General features: G+C 44.6%; 1 protein-coding gene across 3 annotated transcripts in view; it reads right to left on the bottom strand.

Moving 5' to 3' along the window:
* Positions 1-2234: 2234 nt before the first annotated feature.
* Positions 2235-18717, bottom strand: part of CRISPLD2 (cysteine rich secretory protein LCCL domain containing 2) — a 31247-nt gene continuing 14764 nt past the window's right edge. For all 3 annotated transcript variants that reach the window (XM_058846142.1, XM_058846144.1, XM_058846143.1), the window contains exons 7-15: positions 18218-18376; positions 16840-16900; positions 16082-16148; positions 14960-15090; positions 14748-14791; positions 13820-13892; positions 13065-13140; positions 7500-7633; positions 2235-5534 (exon numbers count right to left, since the gene is read on the bottom strand). In XM_058846142.1, coding sequence (XP_058702125.1) covers positions 5480-5534; positions 7500-7633; positions 13065-13140; positions 13820-13892; positions 14748-14791; positions 14960-15090; positions 16082-16148; positions 16840-16900; positions 18218-18376 — 800 coding nt within the window. In that variant the 3' untranslated portion in view covers positions 2235-5479. The remainder of the gene's footprint in view (positions 5535-7499; positions 7634-13064; positions 13141-13819; positions 13893-14747; positions 14792-14959; positions 15091-16081; positions 16149-16839; positions 16901-18217; positions 18377-18717) is intronic.

Raw genomic sequence — 18717 nt, 5'->3', positions numbered from 1 at the left:
ATTTATTTTGCTCCCTTCTGCTTTCAGCTCTCACATTCCACCTGCGCCTCCTGACTTTTCACCCGCTATAAATATCCTCAAATTCCTTTGGACACCGAATCCCCCTGCCATGTGCTGTGCAGTGGCTGAGGGGACAGCCCTCCCCTGGGTGAGGAGCACAGGGAGCTGCATAAGGCAGACCTTGTCTGTTGACTTAACTCCCTAACCCAATTTTAACCACTGTCAACAAGATAGAAGGGTGGTTTCTGTTTACACTGGGGCTTCTTTACGCTGCTCTCTCCACACCCTAAAGCGGCATAAATGCCTCCTAAGTGCCCTAAAGTAGGTGCTTAGTGTAAATGAGAGCCAACCCCACCGTGGGTTGTATCCTATAAATGACTGTGGGTTTTTGGAAGGACACCCACCCCAAGGCATGCCCGTGCTATACATAGGCTCTGATGAGCTCAGCACGGGCTGAGGAGCAGCCAGCAGAAGGCAAAACAACCAGCAACGAGATATTTGTGCCTGAAGCAGCAAGCAGAGGGAGCCTGGCTGACTGCTGATCCCCAGGGATTCCCAGCAATGTGGGAATATCAGATCTGCCACCCTCACTCAGCTCCACCTGGGTTTCTCTCTCTTTTCCCTTCCACTTTCCTTCTACCTTCCAATCTCTATGTCTTCACAGCTAAAGCAGAATCTGAACCCCACCCCAGGTGGGGAAAAAAGAATTCACTTTTTCTCCTGCCTGTGTGTTTTACCCTAAGCCTCCACTCACCTGGTTTTCATACCTGTTGTACAGGGAGAAGGCACAGCTCTGTTACGCTGCTCTCACACAGCACTTGTAATAACACCAATTTCTGCTGGATGAGCACAGGACAAAGCCCAGGGCTCGAGCAGGGGGAGACAAAGCCAGAGACAGTGTCAAAAGATGGGAAAGTAACCCAAAGGATGGGCTAAGCTCAGCCCTAAATTTTGAGTGTTATGCTGTTTGTCTCTCTAGACCAACTAGGACCTGAATTTTACCACAGAACTCACAGAATCATAGAGTGGATTTAGTTGGAAGGGACATTAAATATCACCCAGTTCCAAATCACAGAAAGGGGCATTTTGTAGCACCAATAAATAGGGTCTCAAACAACTGTTGCCATTAACAGGATGCTCTGGGCAGCCTCATTATAACCAGTAGCCTGAATTCCCCGCTCTGCTTAGGAAAATCTCCCCAAGTATTTCCAGTGAAGGAGGAATTTTTGCAGCAGTGAGAATGGGGGAACAAAAGCACAAAGTAAATTCAAATGGGCAGTTTGGAATTGCAGAGCATGCAGGAGCCACGAAACCTCCCCTTGACAGAAATCACTGGCAGGGCAAAAATGATATTATCTCATCAGTCCTAGGCTGGGGTTTACAGGGAAATATTGTTCTAATATTATAATAATATTCTAACAGTATAACAGTATAATAACTGCATCAGCCCAGCCCTGAAGTAAACCAAACATCTCTGGATTTAACATTAATCCTCTTGTATAGGTGATGAAAAAAGACAAATTTCATGGCCTGGTCAATCAGGACTCCATCCCACGGCCCAGCCCCCATTTCTGGTCAAAACCCATCTGGTGCTCATTGTCTGGAGGATGAGTTATGAACCTCCCTGTGTTGTTCCTTGAACCAAATGGGGTTGGATAACCAGGAAAAATCTTGGTTTGATTTGTGGTGCTGTCAGCAAGGATGAGCCTAGAGAATATTTCAAAGGGAATTACAAAATCTGAATACTTTTCCTTTCAAAAACTGAGGGTACAATTCACAGCAGCCTGCTCAGATGGGGAGGAGTTCACCTCACTTGTATTTTGCAAATAATACTATTAATTTTCATAATTTATATAATTCATATTAATTATTACATATATTGATTTAATATTAATTATTAATAATATAATTATATATAATAATTAAACACTATTTCCAACCCATTAGTCTAATTCAGCCCTTATGTTGCAGGGATTCAAAGACAGGCAGTGATTTTCCTTTACTCTCAGTGTGTTTCACTAAGGATGCTTCTTATTTTTATGGGGTAAAGATTGAATTTTAGTGTCTGGGTACTGGGCAGTTTGTTTGTCTGTGGAACAGGCTTTGCACATCCCAATCTCATTTGGAGTCTCCAGGGGACACTCCAGTCCCCAGGATTAATCCCAAATAACTCTTCTAAACACAAACCCAACTCTGGCTCAGCATTAAAGACAAGGGAAGCATTCATTCCGGGAAGGTTTTATTTCACAAATAATTCAGAAATCAAAAGAAAATGGAAGGGTAGGGAGGAAAAGATATTTTACAATTCTGTATTTAGAAAAAAAAAATCTAGTTTATAAACAACCACGGCCCCTTGGAAAACATGCAAAGGCACACAAAAATTTTTACACAAGTAACTTTTATACATAGGAAGTAAAATACACCATTTTTCATAGAAAAAAAAAAAAAAAAGGAAAAGCAATTCTATGAACTGGCCCTAAATATTTAGACTGCACAAGTGACCAACTGGAGTCTCCTCAACCAGCTGTTGGCTGAAAGTCTTTAAAAGAAAGAATGAGTGGAGCTAAGGCCCCACCAGCACAGGCTCTGGAATTCACCCTGGTTGTGATTCCTGGAGATTTGGCTGAGCCAGATGTCCTGCAATGACCATGCCATTGCTTCCAAATCCCAAATTATTGGAAAAGAACAACCAGGCAGCATCAGCTTTGGCTACACCTGGATGCTTCAGGTGCCTACGGATCTGCTGAGCTGGGGCTGAGGAGGAGCAGGCCTGGTGAGATACAGATGTGATGTATCTTTAAGCTGCACTGAAATATAGCAGGCTGAGAAGTGTCTTGGTATCAGAAATAAAATCTGTCAATATTTGGCTAAAAAACTGGTACTGTCCCACCTACTCATGAATAGCTAGCACACATGATTGCGAGTCATTGATAGGTCATGACTGCCCTGGAGGACCTGATCACCCCTAATTCTGGTGGAGGTATGTTTAAATTAATAGCACCCAGGACCTCGAAAAATATTTGTGTAGTAAAGTCACAATTTCTCTTTTGTACAACAAATACAAAAATAAACAGATACAGACTTAAATTAACATCAGTTTCTAAAAATCCAAACCAGTTGGCTGAAGATAAAAATACGCAATTGTAACTTGGATTAAGCATTTTAGGATATTTCTGTTGGGATAATAACCCTTCCCCTGTCCCCTTTCCATCACCTAGGTACATCCCCAGCTGTTTGGATTGTTATGTGCTCGCAATAATCCCCTGGGTTTTACTCCAAGAGCCCTCATGTTCCTTTCCATCACCTTCCAGACACAATTTTCACAGATCCTGGGTTTCCCTCGGGGTGTTTATGTGCTCTCACAGTCCCCATGAACCCGACTGCATCCCTCACTCTCTCCAATTCCATTCCCAGCCCAGGATGTCCCAGATCTTTGCTGCAGTGTTGGATGGGCTCCAACCAGACCCTTCACAGAGGGCAGAAACGGGGAAGCTTTTCCTCACTGCCAACATCTCCAACGCTCCCAACCAGCAGCTTTTCTAGGATGTGTTCCAGCTGTTTTTAACACCAATTTATTTAATAAGGAAAAGAAATAGTTAAATTTTCCTATCTAAAGTCAATACTGTACACCTTGGACGACAATACTACATAAACAAAGACGACACGAAGAGTCACTTCTCTCTATCCGCCCCAAAAGTAGCTTTTCCGTGCAGTATTTTTGGAGACAGCTCAAAGCAGCTCAAATTTCAGGTTTTACAAAAGGTTTCTTTCCAAATTCAGATTTTACGGAGAAATAAATCCCAGTGATGGGACAAACTGAGTGATAAATGTCATTTAAATGTCATTTCTTTGTTGATTTCATGGTGTTTACAGAATTAAAGAAGCGTTTAATGATATAAATGCTTTTGGTCTGTGTTTTGAAGGAGCTTGATGAGATGGCTCTTATATCTGTCTAGATTAAACCAAACATGTTCTGGGCATAAGAGCAGCTGTGAAACATCTGCCAAACAGAGGGAAATATTTTCCCATTTGTTCTCCAATATTACAATTCAGTTATTGAGCAGGAGGACTGCACATTTACAAGAACTGAAGAACCACTGTTGACTTTGTCTTCTCATGACTGATGAAGTTACTGGATGTGTGTGTGTCAAAAACCCAACAGATTTATGTTTAGACCAATCCTAAAAATTCATTTCCAATATGCAGCAGAGAATATTCTTCTGCCTTAAAAAGCAGCTCATGCTGAGCCCTTCTCTTGGTTTTGAAATGCATTTGGGTGCACGTCAAGACAAAAATGTCAAAATATGGAATAACTTCACTACAACACCTTATGGGTTTTGCAAAACCCGCTGTCCTGGGTATCAAATGAGCACTTGCACTGACAGTGGGGATCTGTTGGTTTCATAAATTGGACAGGAAAAATTAATCTACCCCAATTTATGCCTCATCTTTAAAGTCTCAGAACTGCACGCACCACCAGGAGCTTCACAAAGGGAAAGTGAACCTGCTTCCTACAGATGCAACCATTCCTAGCAGAAATAAGATTAATTTTATCACTACTTAACTACTATAAAACAACCAGCACTGCTGTATAAACCAATACACTGCATTTAACTGGAGTTATGGCGTGGAGGATAGGATGAGATGTGCCAGCACAGGAGCCCCAGTTCTCTGACTGCTCAGAGGTTTGCCAGATTTGCAAATTACCTGGGAGTGTTTGACCAGCAAACACTAAACCTGCTCTTTGGATGATCTGGTGGCCTCATTTTCTGCAGTGAGGATCTCTGCCACCATTTCACACCCTGCTCCAGGCCCACAAAACCTCAATTTTGGCTGCCAAGAACATCCCGAAAAACCATCATTCGAGGTACCCAGCAGCCTCACACAGCAGTGCTGCTGCACGCCACCTCAGTGGGAAAACACCACTTTTTACCCTCTTTTGCACAGAAACCATCCAACATACACAAAAGCACTCTGTCAAAGCCCATCCTCTCCCCAAACATTGCAATTTTTCAATGAGTTTCTCATTTCAAAGTGTCCAGCGCCTGGACAGCCGCTCACTCCTGAGTCTGCTGATCCTCACACCCACCCCAGGAGAAGCCTCACACCCTAAAAACACCATCCAGGCCCAGGCTGAGATCCCTGAATCTGCTGCACATGGAGCCACCGCCATTCTGTGTAGCAACACCTCTGGTAAAAATGAAACTTTGAACAGTTTATGGTCGCTGAATGCCCCTAGAGAAACAAAAACACGAGACGGAAAGATACAACGCTGCACGGGTGCGATGAGATGCCAACAGCTGAGTCAGAACCTGGGGTCTTTTTTGGGGGTTTTTTTTTTTCCCCTTTTCTTTTGGAATTCCCTGAAGGAGATCGGCAAGGAGGGTACGGGCAGAGCTGATGCCGTTCAGAGGAGCTTTGGCGTCTCTGGAGATCAACAGAGAGCTCTCCCAAAGAAACCTGCACCTTCCCTGGGGGTTTACTGCTTCACAGCAAAGATTCGGAAAGCGTTCCCATCTGAAGGATTCTTCAAGCTGGAGACAAAGAAAAGAGGAAAAGAAAACAAACGTGGAATGAACCAAATGAAGACACTGCAGAACCCAAACGGCGAACCCTGAATTTCTCCTATCTCTTTCCTACCAGGAGCAGGAGAAAGATAAAGGATGAAAAAGAAGTGGCACAAATCCATGGTTTCACCTTTTTTTTATGTTTTCAACCCAGATCTGTAGTGTAAATGCCAACAAAAGGAGCTGGAAGACAACAGACTCTCTTACAGCCCTAGCTTTTATCCAAGGAACACTGTGCTCCCTTGTGCAGAGATTCAGGCATAAAGAGGAACACGTTTTCCTTAAAAAAAAGGACAGTTGTCAAATAGGCTGGCAGGTTCCCAGGGCCTGTCTGGCTTGGCTCCTAGTGCTGGCAGTGGGAATGGCCAGATCAGCTCACGTTAAATGACAATAAATATGGATATTCCTTTTCAGTCTGCAGAGGTGTCCCCAGATGCTCTGACTCCAAGCTGCTTGGGGTGGCTATGAGAATGGGGAAAGGGGGTGTTTCTATTCCCAGGTCCCACTGTGCTGAAAAAACACAGGAAAAACACAAAATTTCATATTCCCACAAAATAAACATTGCAACAAGGGTAAGGATCCAGCAAATCCTCAAGGCAATCTTCTCCCATACCTGTTTGGGTGTGTATCTTTACCCAAGGTTATTTCCAGTGTGCCAAAGTGTAAGGGTTCACCTTAATCTTGGAAAAGTTGTTTCACTGTCTGGTGGATCTCACAGCATGAAGCTGCTCCTCATTACTCAGTGTAAATAACACTTTCCAAATCTTCATCCCCACTGTGAGGAGTTCTCTGGTTTCCCTCAGCTCTCAGATCAGCACTGGCTGCTCACATTGCACATCCCTGAGTGTGGTGGGATTTATTCTTAGCTAGGGCACAGTTTGCCACCCCTGTAAAAAGTTGTCTTTTATACTAAAAGATAAGTGAAAGCAAGACTGAGATAGAAAAAAAAAATTCGAAGGAACAGGAGGTTTTTCACCTGAATCCAATGTATAAAATTGGAAAATGCTGACGCTAATCTATATTAAAACCCCCATATTTAACAGCTATAGCTTTCCTGTCTTAGTCTGTTGTTATTTCTTGAGATGCTCTAAAGCATTCTGGAATATCCATTGTTAGAATAAAACCAGCAAACTTGATAGAATTTCTTATGGTCTTTATAAAAGAAAACTGCAGAGAGCAGACAGAGCTATCAGTGACCAAAAACTCCCCTAAATGTGGGAAATTCTATACTTGCAAAGATAGCCCAGAGAAATCAGTGCCATCACACCAACATCTGAAAAAAATACATAACAGATTGAAAGTGAAGTCTCATATTAAAAACAACTGGATGAGCTGTGCCTGGATTGTTGTGATCCTGAGGAGGTGCAGGATTTTGGAAGCGCACATTTGCAATTGGTCACTGAAACCATCACAGCTGGCCCAAGAGAAACTAACAAAAAAAAAACCTACAAGGGTGCCAAATTCATCTTCAAAAGGTGTTTGATCATGTCTCAAGAGGTTAATTTACTCATGCTTCTTTCAAAGAGAATAGAGGATGTGAATCAAGAAATACAAATTAATCCCACACCCCAGGACTGAATGGAAATCCAAATTATGAAACCCAAATCATGACCTGGGCTGAAAACTGAAAATGCCTGTGCTTATCTCCTGACGTGTTAAGCACACAGCAAAACCCATTAATCTGGACCTGTGCTGTAACAAAACCTAACCAGGCTTAACAACATCTCCCAGCTTCCACAGCAGCCTGAACGCAGCTCCTGGCTGGGGGAAGAGCAGGACACCACGCTCCATTTCTTTGGGTGTCACAATTCACAGTGACACTGTCACCTCCTTGCAAGCCACCAGCCCCTCGAGCTGATGTCTGCTGACTTCCACAGGCAGCTGAGCCCGCTGTGGAACAGGAGAGGAAAGCACAAAGGAAAGAAGTCCCACCTCTCTGACTGGACGCCGTTCTTTAAGGAGCCAACGTAGGTTTTCTTCTTTTCTACAGGCATCACGTCCACAAAGCCGCCTCTTTCATCTGAAATGACCCCTGCGTGCACTGCGGTTTTGCAGATACTGGAGCTCTGAAAAATATTTAATTGTTTTCGCTTATGCACTGTCTATATCTTATACACAAAGGCTTATCAATTCCATAAACACCAAGAAAAACAGGGAACAGATGAAGAAGCAGTTATGAAACGATTTTGTCCCTCTTTTGGACAAACTAGGGACTAGATCTTGCAGGTATGTCATAATCCCTGGGCAAAAGAAGATCCACCATCACCACCGAGGGCAAGCAGATTTTCTATTATTCTGAGGTGGAGCTGCACCTGTGAGATCATCATGGAATCATGGAATGGTTTGGGTTGGAAAGGACCTCAAAAATCATCCAGTTCCACTCCTGCCATGGCAGGGACACCTTCCACTGTTCCAGGCTGCTCCAATTCCCATCCAACCTGGCCTTGGGCACTGCCAGGGATCCAGGGACAGCCACAGCTTCTCTGGGCACCTGTGCCAGGGCCTGCCCACCCTCACAGGGAACAATTCCTTCCCAATGTCCAGTCTAAACCCACACTTCTTCATCTTATCCAGGGCCAAGTCTGAATTGAGGACAACTTTCCAGTCTGGGAAGTTCCTCCCTTTTTCTGGGGCAGCACCAGAGAAACCTCTGAGGTGAAACTCTGTGCTTCTCACCTCAGCAAAGGTTATTCACACAGCTGCATGAAAAGGAAATGCTTCTCCTGGATTAAGGTAAATGAGCACTAATTATCTGGGACTGTTCACATCCTTCTTTCTAGGATGGACAGAAGGCCTGCCCCCTTTGACTGGAGTAGTTTTTGAATGGGCATTACCCCATAGAACACCAAATGTGGAGGGAGATTACACTCCTGGAAAGACAGAAGTTTCTCTGTTGCACATCCCAGATGTGCAGAGTCAGAAGAGCTGGAGGAACACAAACCAGTAACAACTGATGACTAAGCCCCCAAAGCATCCAGGAAAAGGGAGCAAAAGGAGGCTGAAGGATTGGGCAAACTTGGCCATCAGCTCTCTGCAGGGGTTGCATGCAGCAAGCTGGAAGAACAGAAAGAACCAACTCTGCACAGCAAATTGCAGCAGGTGAAAATCCCAACCCCAGAAATGCCCTGACTGCTAAAACTCCAAGTACCACAAAACGAGTGCCAAGTGCAACTGTTCCTGTTTCATACAGACGATACGGCCCATGCTGCTTCCCTCTCACTGCCATATATGGCAGCTTTGCCTTGTTCCCTATATATTTATCACTTTGGATGGCCTATCTCTTGGCAGCCCTTGGAGTTTCGAGTGCCAGTTTGATGTTCTGCTTCTATATATGGTCTAGGGAGCAAAGGAATGCTGTGTTCAGAAGATATGCAGTGAATTTTCCCTAATATGTGGTGGGAAATCTATAAATCTAAAACTGGCTCATAAAATTAAAACTCTCCTGGATCAATTTGCAACACTCTCCACTGGGAGACATCCTGAACCATGTTCTTTTCAAAGCATTCCTGGGGTTTTTTTTTTTCCAGGACTTGCTGTTCCACCGGTCACTCAAAGCTTTGACCAACAGACTTACTCCAAATCTCTTATCACTGTTGGATTGCAGCCCTCTCATGTCCCAGACCGGGCTGTGCTTTGATTAATTGATTGCAGAGCTTTTGGAAGATGAGATATTACAAAAATAAAGCCTTCCCTTCCAGGAAAGGTTCAAGAGTACAGCAGTACGGACAATAGAACATTTTCTGTGGTGAAATCCCTTGGGATGGATGCTCTGAGACCAATTCCTGATGAAATGAGCCCTGGGGCACACACCATAAAATGACAACACACTTTAGAGTGGGTTATTAACAGTATTCTCTGACTATGAGTTTAATCACCCAGAATTTCCTCACTAGTGTGACTCGTTCAATCATTAAGTTCCTATCTCCTGGGGGATGACTCCCAACTCAGATTGCTCTGGTGACAAACTCCTGCCTCTGTGTGGGCCATCCATCCATCCATCCATCCATCCATCCATCCATCCATCCATCCATCATCCATCCATCCATCCATCCATCCATCCATCATCCATCCATCATCCATCCATCATCCATCCATCATCCATCCATCCATTATCCATCCATCCATCCATCATCCATCCATCATCCATCCATCATCCATCCATCCATCCATCCATCCTCCATCCATCAATCATCCATCCATCATCCATCCATCATCCATCCATCAATCATCCATCATCCATCCATCCATCATCCATCCATCCATCATCCATCCATCCATCATCCATCCATCCATCATCCATCATCCATCCATCCATCATCCATCATCCATCATCCATCATCCATCCATCCATCATCCATCATCCATCCATCCATCATCCATCATCCATCCATCCATTATCCATCCATCCATCCATCATCCATCCATCATCCATCATCCATCCATCCATCATCCATCATCCATCATCCATCATCCATCCATCATCCATCATCCATCCATCCATCATCCATCATCCATCCATCATCCATCCATCATCCATCCATCCATCCATCATCCATCCATCCATCATCCATCCATCATCCATCCATCATCCATCCATCCATCATCCATCATCCATCCATCATCCATCCATCATCCATCCATCATCCATCCATCATCCATCATCCATCCATCATCCATCCATCATCCATCCATCATCCATCATCCATCCATCCATCATCCATCCATCCATCATCCATCCATCCATCATCCATCCATCATCCATCATCCATCCATCCATCATCCATCCATCATCCATCCATCATCCATCCATCCATCCTCCATCCATCCTCCATCCATCCTCCATCCATCATCCATCCATCATCCATCCATCATCCATCATCCATCCATCCTCCATCCATCCTCCATCCATCCTCCATCCATCCATCATCCATCCATCATCCATCCATCATCCATCCTCCATCCATCCATCATCCATCCATCATCCATCATCCATCATCCATCCATCCATCATCCATCCATCATCCATCCATCATCCATCCATCATCCATCCATCATCCATCCATCATCCATCCATCCATCCATCCATCATCCATCCATCATCCATCATCCATCATCCATCATCCATCCATCCATCCATCATCCATCCATCATCCATCCATCCATCCCTGCACAGCTGTGGATAGAACCTTATCTCAAAAGTGGGGAAGTTGCTCTCTCTCCTGGCTCTGCAGGGCTCCTGGGCAGGGATGTGATGGGTTTCCCCTTCAGGATTATGTCACACCAGGAGCCAGGCAGGGTGACAAATGACAGCATCTCATGGAAGTCAAAAGCTCTTTTACAACCTCCTCTTACAACCTGTTCCCACAGGTCCAGAATCAAGGCTGGGTTGGACAGGGCTTGGAGCATCCTGGTCTGTGGAAAGTGTCTCTGCCCATGGAACTGGATAGCTTTGAAGTCCCTTCCAACCCAAACCATTCCATGGTTCTATGATCATCCCAGAACCAGGCCTGTCCTCTTTTACCATTGCATTTTTCTTGTATTTTACTCATTTACCCCAAAATTCAAGTCTCCTCTACATGCCTGATCCACAGTCTTACTAATTTCCCCACAAACAAGCCCCTGAAGTGCTTTTTAAAACAAAACACAGACTGGAAATGGGGCTGAAGGCTTCATTTTCTTTCAGATAGCTTATTTAAGAGGACTCAGCTGGAGCCCAAGCACTCCCAAGGCCATGAAGGTGCCTCACTAGACATGAAGTTGGATTCCCAAAGCCCTCCCAGAAGACCAGCACTTGTCTGATCCATCTCATTGCCTGCTTTAATTATTCCTCAGCAGTGAGCTTGGGTTAATTCCCAGCATCCTGCACAGGCCTTTTTCCCTGGGAAAAGCCTTTCTCCAAATTCTCCTTGCGTGGTGTGGTTGTTTCTCTTCTCGACTTCCCATTCTGAGCATTCCCAGCATCTCCACCTCTCCCTTTGCAGCACCATCCAGAGCCACCTCAAACTCTTTGTCCCTGGTTTCACCAGCTTTGCCACCAACCTCAAGCCAACCTCAGCGCTTTCCTGGCACCTCCACATCACCCTGTTAGCACAGCAGTCCGAAAAAAGGTCAACCAAACCCTCGAGGAAGTGGCCAAATACTTTTTTATTATTACTGCTTTTTGTTTTTCTCCCAAGCCACCACCCATGGCCCCATTTATGAAACAATACCCAGGAGGGACGGTAGGAAATGGGTTCATTAAAGGACACTAATCCTTTTGCGTCAGTGCAGTGCCAGCCTGGGCTGCTGCTCCTCACCTAATTCCTCTGTAATCACAGACCCTGTTCGGGGGTGATTGAGGGAGGTTTGTCCTCTGTAAAAAAGAGAAAACTATTTCCCATTTCCTGCAGGTGGGAGCATGCAGGAGGCAGGTACTGCAGGGAGGCAGCTGCTCCGTGGATTTGCCTGTGAGCTAGTCCAGGATAACCTGTTTGTGCAGCTCTACCTTCAAAAAAATTGGTCTTGAGCAAAATTAAAAATTGTGTGGGTGCGTTTTTTTTGTTGGTTTTTTTTTTTTTTTTTTTAAATTGCTTCCAAAATTGCTTCTCGAAATTGCTGTATGATTCCTGCAGGATGGATTTTCTCAGCAGACTGCAAAGCTCCAGGGTGACCCAAAGCTGGGGGTCCACAACCTGCTGCCTGCTTCCCCCAGGATTTCAAAAGCCACGATCCCATAGGCTACAGGGCAGCCAGGGAGCTGGCATTCCTCAGCACAGTCCCCAATGGAAAAAAGAAAATGAGGAAAAAACCCAAAATAACCAGGCACCAGCAAATGGAAAAACATTGAGACCCAGTTTTTAGAGGCTTAATATTAAGAGATTTCAAGAAAATGACACTGCCTAGTTTTAGCATCAAGTCTCTGCTCATCCCCATGAGCAGAGCTCAGAAAAACAAACCCATAAAACCAGCTCACTTTTAAAGTGAGTTTAAAGTGGTTTGAAAACCACTTTCTTTCCGCTGCTCTGAGCTCTGTCCTGGCTGCTCAGAAACTGTTGATCTCCCAGAAAGAGGAGGAGAGGGGAGACAGGTCTTTTTCTGTCAATTCTATAGTGTGATAGGATGGAATAAAAGCCCTTTGGTGCTCATCTATAAACCCCAAAATGCTTTACAAAGGAAAAAAGTGCAACCATGATTTCACAGCCAGAGCCCAAAGGCTTGGGGAGGTTAAGGGACATGACCAAATCTCCAGGAAGGAGTCAGTGCTGGAGAGTAGAGGGATCACAAACCCAGTGGCCACAGCTCAAGGACTTGTGGAGTGACACATCCAAGTCCTTCAGAATAAATCAGAGCTGGAGAGCAAAAGGGCTCCCCAAGCCTGTTGACCCCATCTTTCACCCCCACCTGCCCATCCCCACGTGGAATAACCACAAGAGAGTTTGAATTTCTCCCCTAAAGCCCAGTGTGACCCCAGCTGTGGGACGGGACTGTCACGATATGCAGGGAGAGGTTTGTACTCACATCCGCGTAAACGTTGGTGCCAAACACCGGTGCCCAGTACGACGGCTCGTCCTTGCAGTGGGCTGGGCAATAAATCCTAGAAAACAATGGATTCAGGTTTATTCTCCAGATCAGGGCTGGACAGGAAGGCGAGCTGCATTCCTGGGAGATTTCAAGTGCCTGCATCTGGTCTGCAGGTGGCAACAGTGAATTTGATTACTCGCTCCCCTCAGATGACATTTGGTTGCTGCTGCAGAACTGCAAATAGAGGGATTTGGACCACTGGAAGAGGGATTGGTCTTTTATGACCCTTTTCAAGGGGGAGTACCTGTATTTTTGATCAATTCTATGCACAAAAATCTCTGCATGTGTTTGTAAATCTCTGCCTGTCACTTATTCCTGCACACTTTCCAGAACAAACTTCTTCCATGTTTTAAGGTGGAAAGGAAAACCACATCCAAAACCCAGCAAATGCAGAAGCAAAAAGACAAAGAGTGTGCATTTGCTCTCTCACACATGACAGTGCGCTGGGACAGGATTGTGCAGCCTGGCTGATATGTTACTGAAGCCATCCAAAAACATAAAGCGAATTTTCTACAGTGATGCCGAGAAAATCGTGGTGGCAGGAGAGAGCACACCACTCCAAACCCCCTCCTCCAGTTCAACCAGCATGGTCAGCTCTTCTCCCACCAGCCCTCAAATTCAGGGCCCTCAGCACCTCAGTTAAGCTGCCCCTCCTTAGGACAGAGGGTTTAAACCAAAGAGATTTGTGTTACCTTGGGCAGTGGCTCGCTGGCTTTTTGAAGTGGCACAGTTCAGCTACCGTGGTGTAACAATCCAGAGTCTGTGCTGCCAAGATAAATGTGGAAAGGCAAATTATTAGACCCAAAAGCCCAGGCTGCTGCAGAAAACACAAGTCAAAGCCACACAATGCATTTGGTGAGACCCTTGTCCAGCTGAGAGCACCAGGAGTAAAGCTGCTCCAGGACGGGGCTGAGCAGCTCTGCAGCAGGAATCCTACAACCACCCTACAACGTGGCCTGAAAAAGGTCACAGCTCTCAAAAGAGACAAGCAGCTGATCCACAACACCTGGGTTTGTTACAGCTCCAGATGTGGAGCCCAAATATCCTGACACCTACAGCTCTCCCTGAAAGGGGCTCAGGCAGATCTAATCCAAAGGGTGATTCTGCATTGGAGGGATTTTTCAAAGATATTCAGAAAGCGGGAATTGTTTAAAAAGCAGAGCTGTGTTTATTTATATGCCCGTCAGAAATGTGATGACTCACTGTTAAAAACTAATTTCACATGTATTGTGTTTTTCATTACATTACTGCACTAGGACATTCACCACTATTTTTTTCAGTTTTTGTAAGTGCTGGCACTTGACTGAGGCTTTTAAAGATGGATGGTTCAGCTTTAATCCCTTTGCTATCAGCAGCTGAAGCCTGGACCCCACCATGGCCCAGCAGCAGGAGATGCTGTGGAATTGGCCCATTACCACCTATTTCTCTACCCAAGGCTGGTGGGCAGTCACTTTGGGGTTCTATCCCACCCCAGACCACCCCTCAGGGTTTGCTTGTGGCACAGAACCACTTGACACAACCATGAAAATCAAAAAAGAGCCCTGAAAAGAATATTTTCCAGTACCCCGTAAAACCCCAGAAACAATACCTTTTTTCCCCCCCTCAACCTTTAAAACTTACTTGTGACTTTGGAAACCATGAATGCATTTGAAGGTTTGCTTTTCCTGTAAAAACAAGCAAAGAAACAGAAAAAAAAAAATTAATTAAAAAAAAAAAAACAATAAGCAGAGTAGCATTACTTGGATCACTGTGTCTACATGAGAGCAACAAAGATGACTGAACACCTGATTGTGTTTCAAGCAAATACCAACAGTTTTTGGTGCAGGCAGTACCTGAATGACTCCACACCGTTCCTGGTGGACTTGACAAAAGCAGGTGTCCTCCCTTTCCTCGTGATGTCCACCAGCCCTCCTTTGTTGTCCAGGATTCCGTAATGGATGGCAGCACGACAAATGCTGGAGGACTGGCAGGAGATAAATAAATGGGGTGTGAAATAAATCAAACCAATCTCACCCACAGAGCAGCGCTGCCCAACTGCTACGTGAAAAACGGAGGAGAAATGAAACCACCACCAAAGCACCAAGTGGAAAATAAGCTGAGTGCACTCCTTTGGAATCTGGTTGTTAAATCTTCCTCTCCCAACACGGCCTGATTCTTTTATTACTATTATTTTAAGCCCTGCCTGGTTGAATGGTGAGCTTTGCTTTTTTTTTTTTTTTTTTTAAATAACAAAACCATACATTTAAATACAATTTAGAGGAAAAGCAGCGTTGGAAGTGAACGACCACTCTGAAATATTTCCAGTTCTCGACAAAATATTCAAACCCAAAATATTTCTGCTGACGCCACTTGGAGGGGTTGGGTGTCTGAAATCACAGAAGTTTCAGGGCAAAGACACATCAGGGGTGATGCAGTCACGCACCAACAGTTGGAATAGGGAAAGAAAACCTGATTTTACCAAAAAAAAAACCCTTTTATCTTCCAACTTCCTTCACCCCAAAAGTAGTTTTGATGGGAAAATGGTGCCATGATTTATTTATAAATTATCTTACTAATTTAAGATCAAGCCAATCAGTCCAAAATATTATTTAATTTTAAAATTTAACAGTGTTTTTTTATATAAAGTTTCTGTTCAGATGGCAGCTGCCCACATGAACAAAGGGATCTCTGTAGGAGCTCCTGTTGATCCTCACCCCTCACTTTCCACGGGTGTCCACATTGAGGACAATCCCTGATAAAATCACCTCTGGAACCACTTTGCCTGCCCAGAGTCTGTCCCTTTTTTCAACACCAAGGTGAGGAAAACACAGATAATCTTTATTAGCACCATTTTACAGCACCACAACCAGGGGATGTGAAAAGCCAAATTACACCAGAAGGGCTGGCATTTCCCATTTCTGTCATTACCACTGACTCCCACAAATTACATCCAGGAGCTATTAAAAGGTACTTACACTTTCATAATAAAATGTTCCAAAGATCTTTCCCTTACTGTACAAGCAGCCAGCTGGGCACAAATACCTAGTAAAGATATATATCATCTTTGAGGGTGGTGAAAAACAATTCAAGAAAAACAGACTTTGACTCTACTTCATTTAATAGTCATTCCATTCATTTCACGTAGCTCTCCCGTTTTAAAAACAAGATTGCAAAATAGCTACTTTTTAAAACAGTTGCTCCACCCTCCTCAAGAGCCTGACCAATATTTAGGTTCTGTGGATTTGGTTTTTCTCCAAGTGATAAACTGTCCCGTCCTCTGCAGAAACCTTAACCAGAAGTTCTTGACTGGCTGGGAGGGGACAAGCCATGAATTATTGGTCTGGCTTGGACAGCAGTGGAATGCATTAAAAAAGGCTCGAAAAATCTCTCTGTGCCAAAATTTATTAAATTATTTTGGACACCTGAAACTGTGGGCCATCATGGCTGAATAAAATCAACCAAATCACCTTATTGCCAGGCTTGGCTGAAGGCTTGAATTAGGAGAAATTTTGGGGATATTTTTGTTGGGTTTTGGGGGTTTTCCTGAAGAGATCTACCTAGAGAGTCACAAAAAATATATAATGCAACCCATCCTATATTTGCAAGAACTGAGCAATAATTAGTAATAAAACATAAATATTTATTAAATATTTGTTAAAAATATTTAGCAATAAAAGTAAATATTTATTTACTTTTTCCCTCAGCACTTCAAGAAGCATCAACAAAACCCTACCTGTTGCAGGTTGAGCCTCTGCACTTGTCTCTCATTTTGGTTTCACAGGTAATGACTTGTGCTGGGCAAAAAAAATAAAAATCAAATAAATACATCTTTTTTTACAAAGGAAATTGCTCAGCCTGCTCCTGAGCTACAGAAATGAGCAACCTCCACACAGCTTTCCTGAAGGTCTTTAGTGCAGCAAGATAAAATCTGATTTTTTCCAGCCTGGAGCAGTTGGTGCCTCTTTAGCCCTTCACCTGAGACAGGTGATTTTGGAATATGAGCAAGGAAGAGGCAGCTGACAGCTGAAGGCTTTGATTTACAGCCCCAGGTCTGCAGTCAGAGCTCTCATCCTCCTGTTAATTACAGACTCTCCAGATGCTGGCAGATAAACTTGAAAAGGACCCGCTGGCTTGCCCCACCTTGTTTTCTCAATAAGTGTCTTTTAATTAACAGAGGTTGGAAAACAAGTCAGGAAGTACCAGCAGCTCCACAAATAACTTCAATATTCCCAAGCAAGAACTAAAGAGGAAACAATCTATAAACCCCAGAAAAGTTGTGAAGAAGGGTAAGTGCTGGGTGTAGAGTTTTTTAAAGGAGAAATAAAACCAATATTTCCTAACTTCATTACTGATTGAGAGGACTTTGAATATTGATATTTTACATACTGCACATTAATATTTTATGGAGATAAGGAGGACATGGACTGCTGGAGTCAGACAGAGGATGTCATGGAGCTGCTCTGAGAGCTGGAGCCAGACTGGGAGAGCTGGGGCTGCTCCCCTGGAGAGGAGAAGGATCCAGGGAGAGCTCAGAGCCCCCTCCAGGGCCTAGAGGGGCTCCAGGAGAGCTGGAGAAGGACTGGGGACAAGGGATGGAGGGACAGGACACAGGGAATGGCTCCCACTGCCAGAGGGAAGGGTTAGATGGGATACTGGGCAGGAATTGTTCCCTGTGAGGGTGGGCAGGCCCTGGCACAGGTGCCCAGAGCAGCTCTGGCTGCCCCTGGATCCCTGGAAGTGCCCAAGGCCAGGTTGGACAGGGCTTGGAGCAGCCTGGGAGAGTGGAAGATGTTCCCTGCACACAGAGGGTGGAACTTTAATGTCTCTTCCAAACCAAACCATTCCAGGATTCTATGGAATGACTGAAACAAGCACATCACTTCTGCAGGTCGATGTGCAGAAGTTACAAGTTGTTTTTGAGAGTTTTGCTCACCACTTCTGGCAGCTTTCTGCACAGTTAGCAGTGAATTTTCACACAGATCACCTCTTCCTCCACTCAAACATCCTCCCAGTTTCCTTATCCCTGAGCCTCCTCCTCACTTCCCACACCTTTTCCCACAGAGGTGCTTCAAAACTCATAGGAGCTGGAAAAGAGAAAGGCTGTGTCTTACTCATGTAGGACTCTGGGGTGATTTTCTTGGACTTGATGGTTTTTCTGGGTTTGTTTTCCGGAAGGTGGAACTGCACCGGCTTCTGCTCCGCCACCTGCGGAATCTCCACCTCGTTGGTCTCGTCTGTCTCAGCAATGATGGGATCCTCATAACGGTGATCTTGGTACAAGAGGGGATTTAAAAGAATTATGGTGTGCTCACACTGGTGGGCAAGACAGACAGGTTTGTGTTTCGTGGGGATGATTTAGCTGGAAAAGGATCTGCTTTTAAACAGCCGGGAAATCAAAAATACTCATTGGATTCAGCACAGGGCTACTGCCAGGACACTCCTCTCCTGTTCCTCTGCACATGAAGCAGCATTTACAGCATCTCACAATAGAGATTTGAAGGGATCCCCACTGGTTAGTGAAAAAAGTGCTGATATTCCTTCCTCTGTTTCCCACTGAGCTCTTCCCTCTGGAGGAAAACACAATTTTGCTGAAGGGCTCATATTCCATCCC

This window comes from Poecile atricapillus, chromosome 10 (genome assembly GCF_030490865.1).
Source record: "Poecile atricapillus isolate bPoeAtr1 chromosome 10, bPoeAtr1.hap1, whole genome shotgun sequence".
NCBI lineage: Eukaryota > Metazoa > Chordata > Aves > Passeriformes > Paridae > Poecile > Poecile atricapillus.
This window is presented reverse-complemented; position numbering and strand designations above follow the sequence as displayed.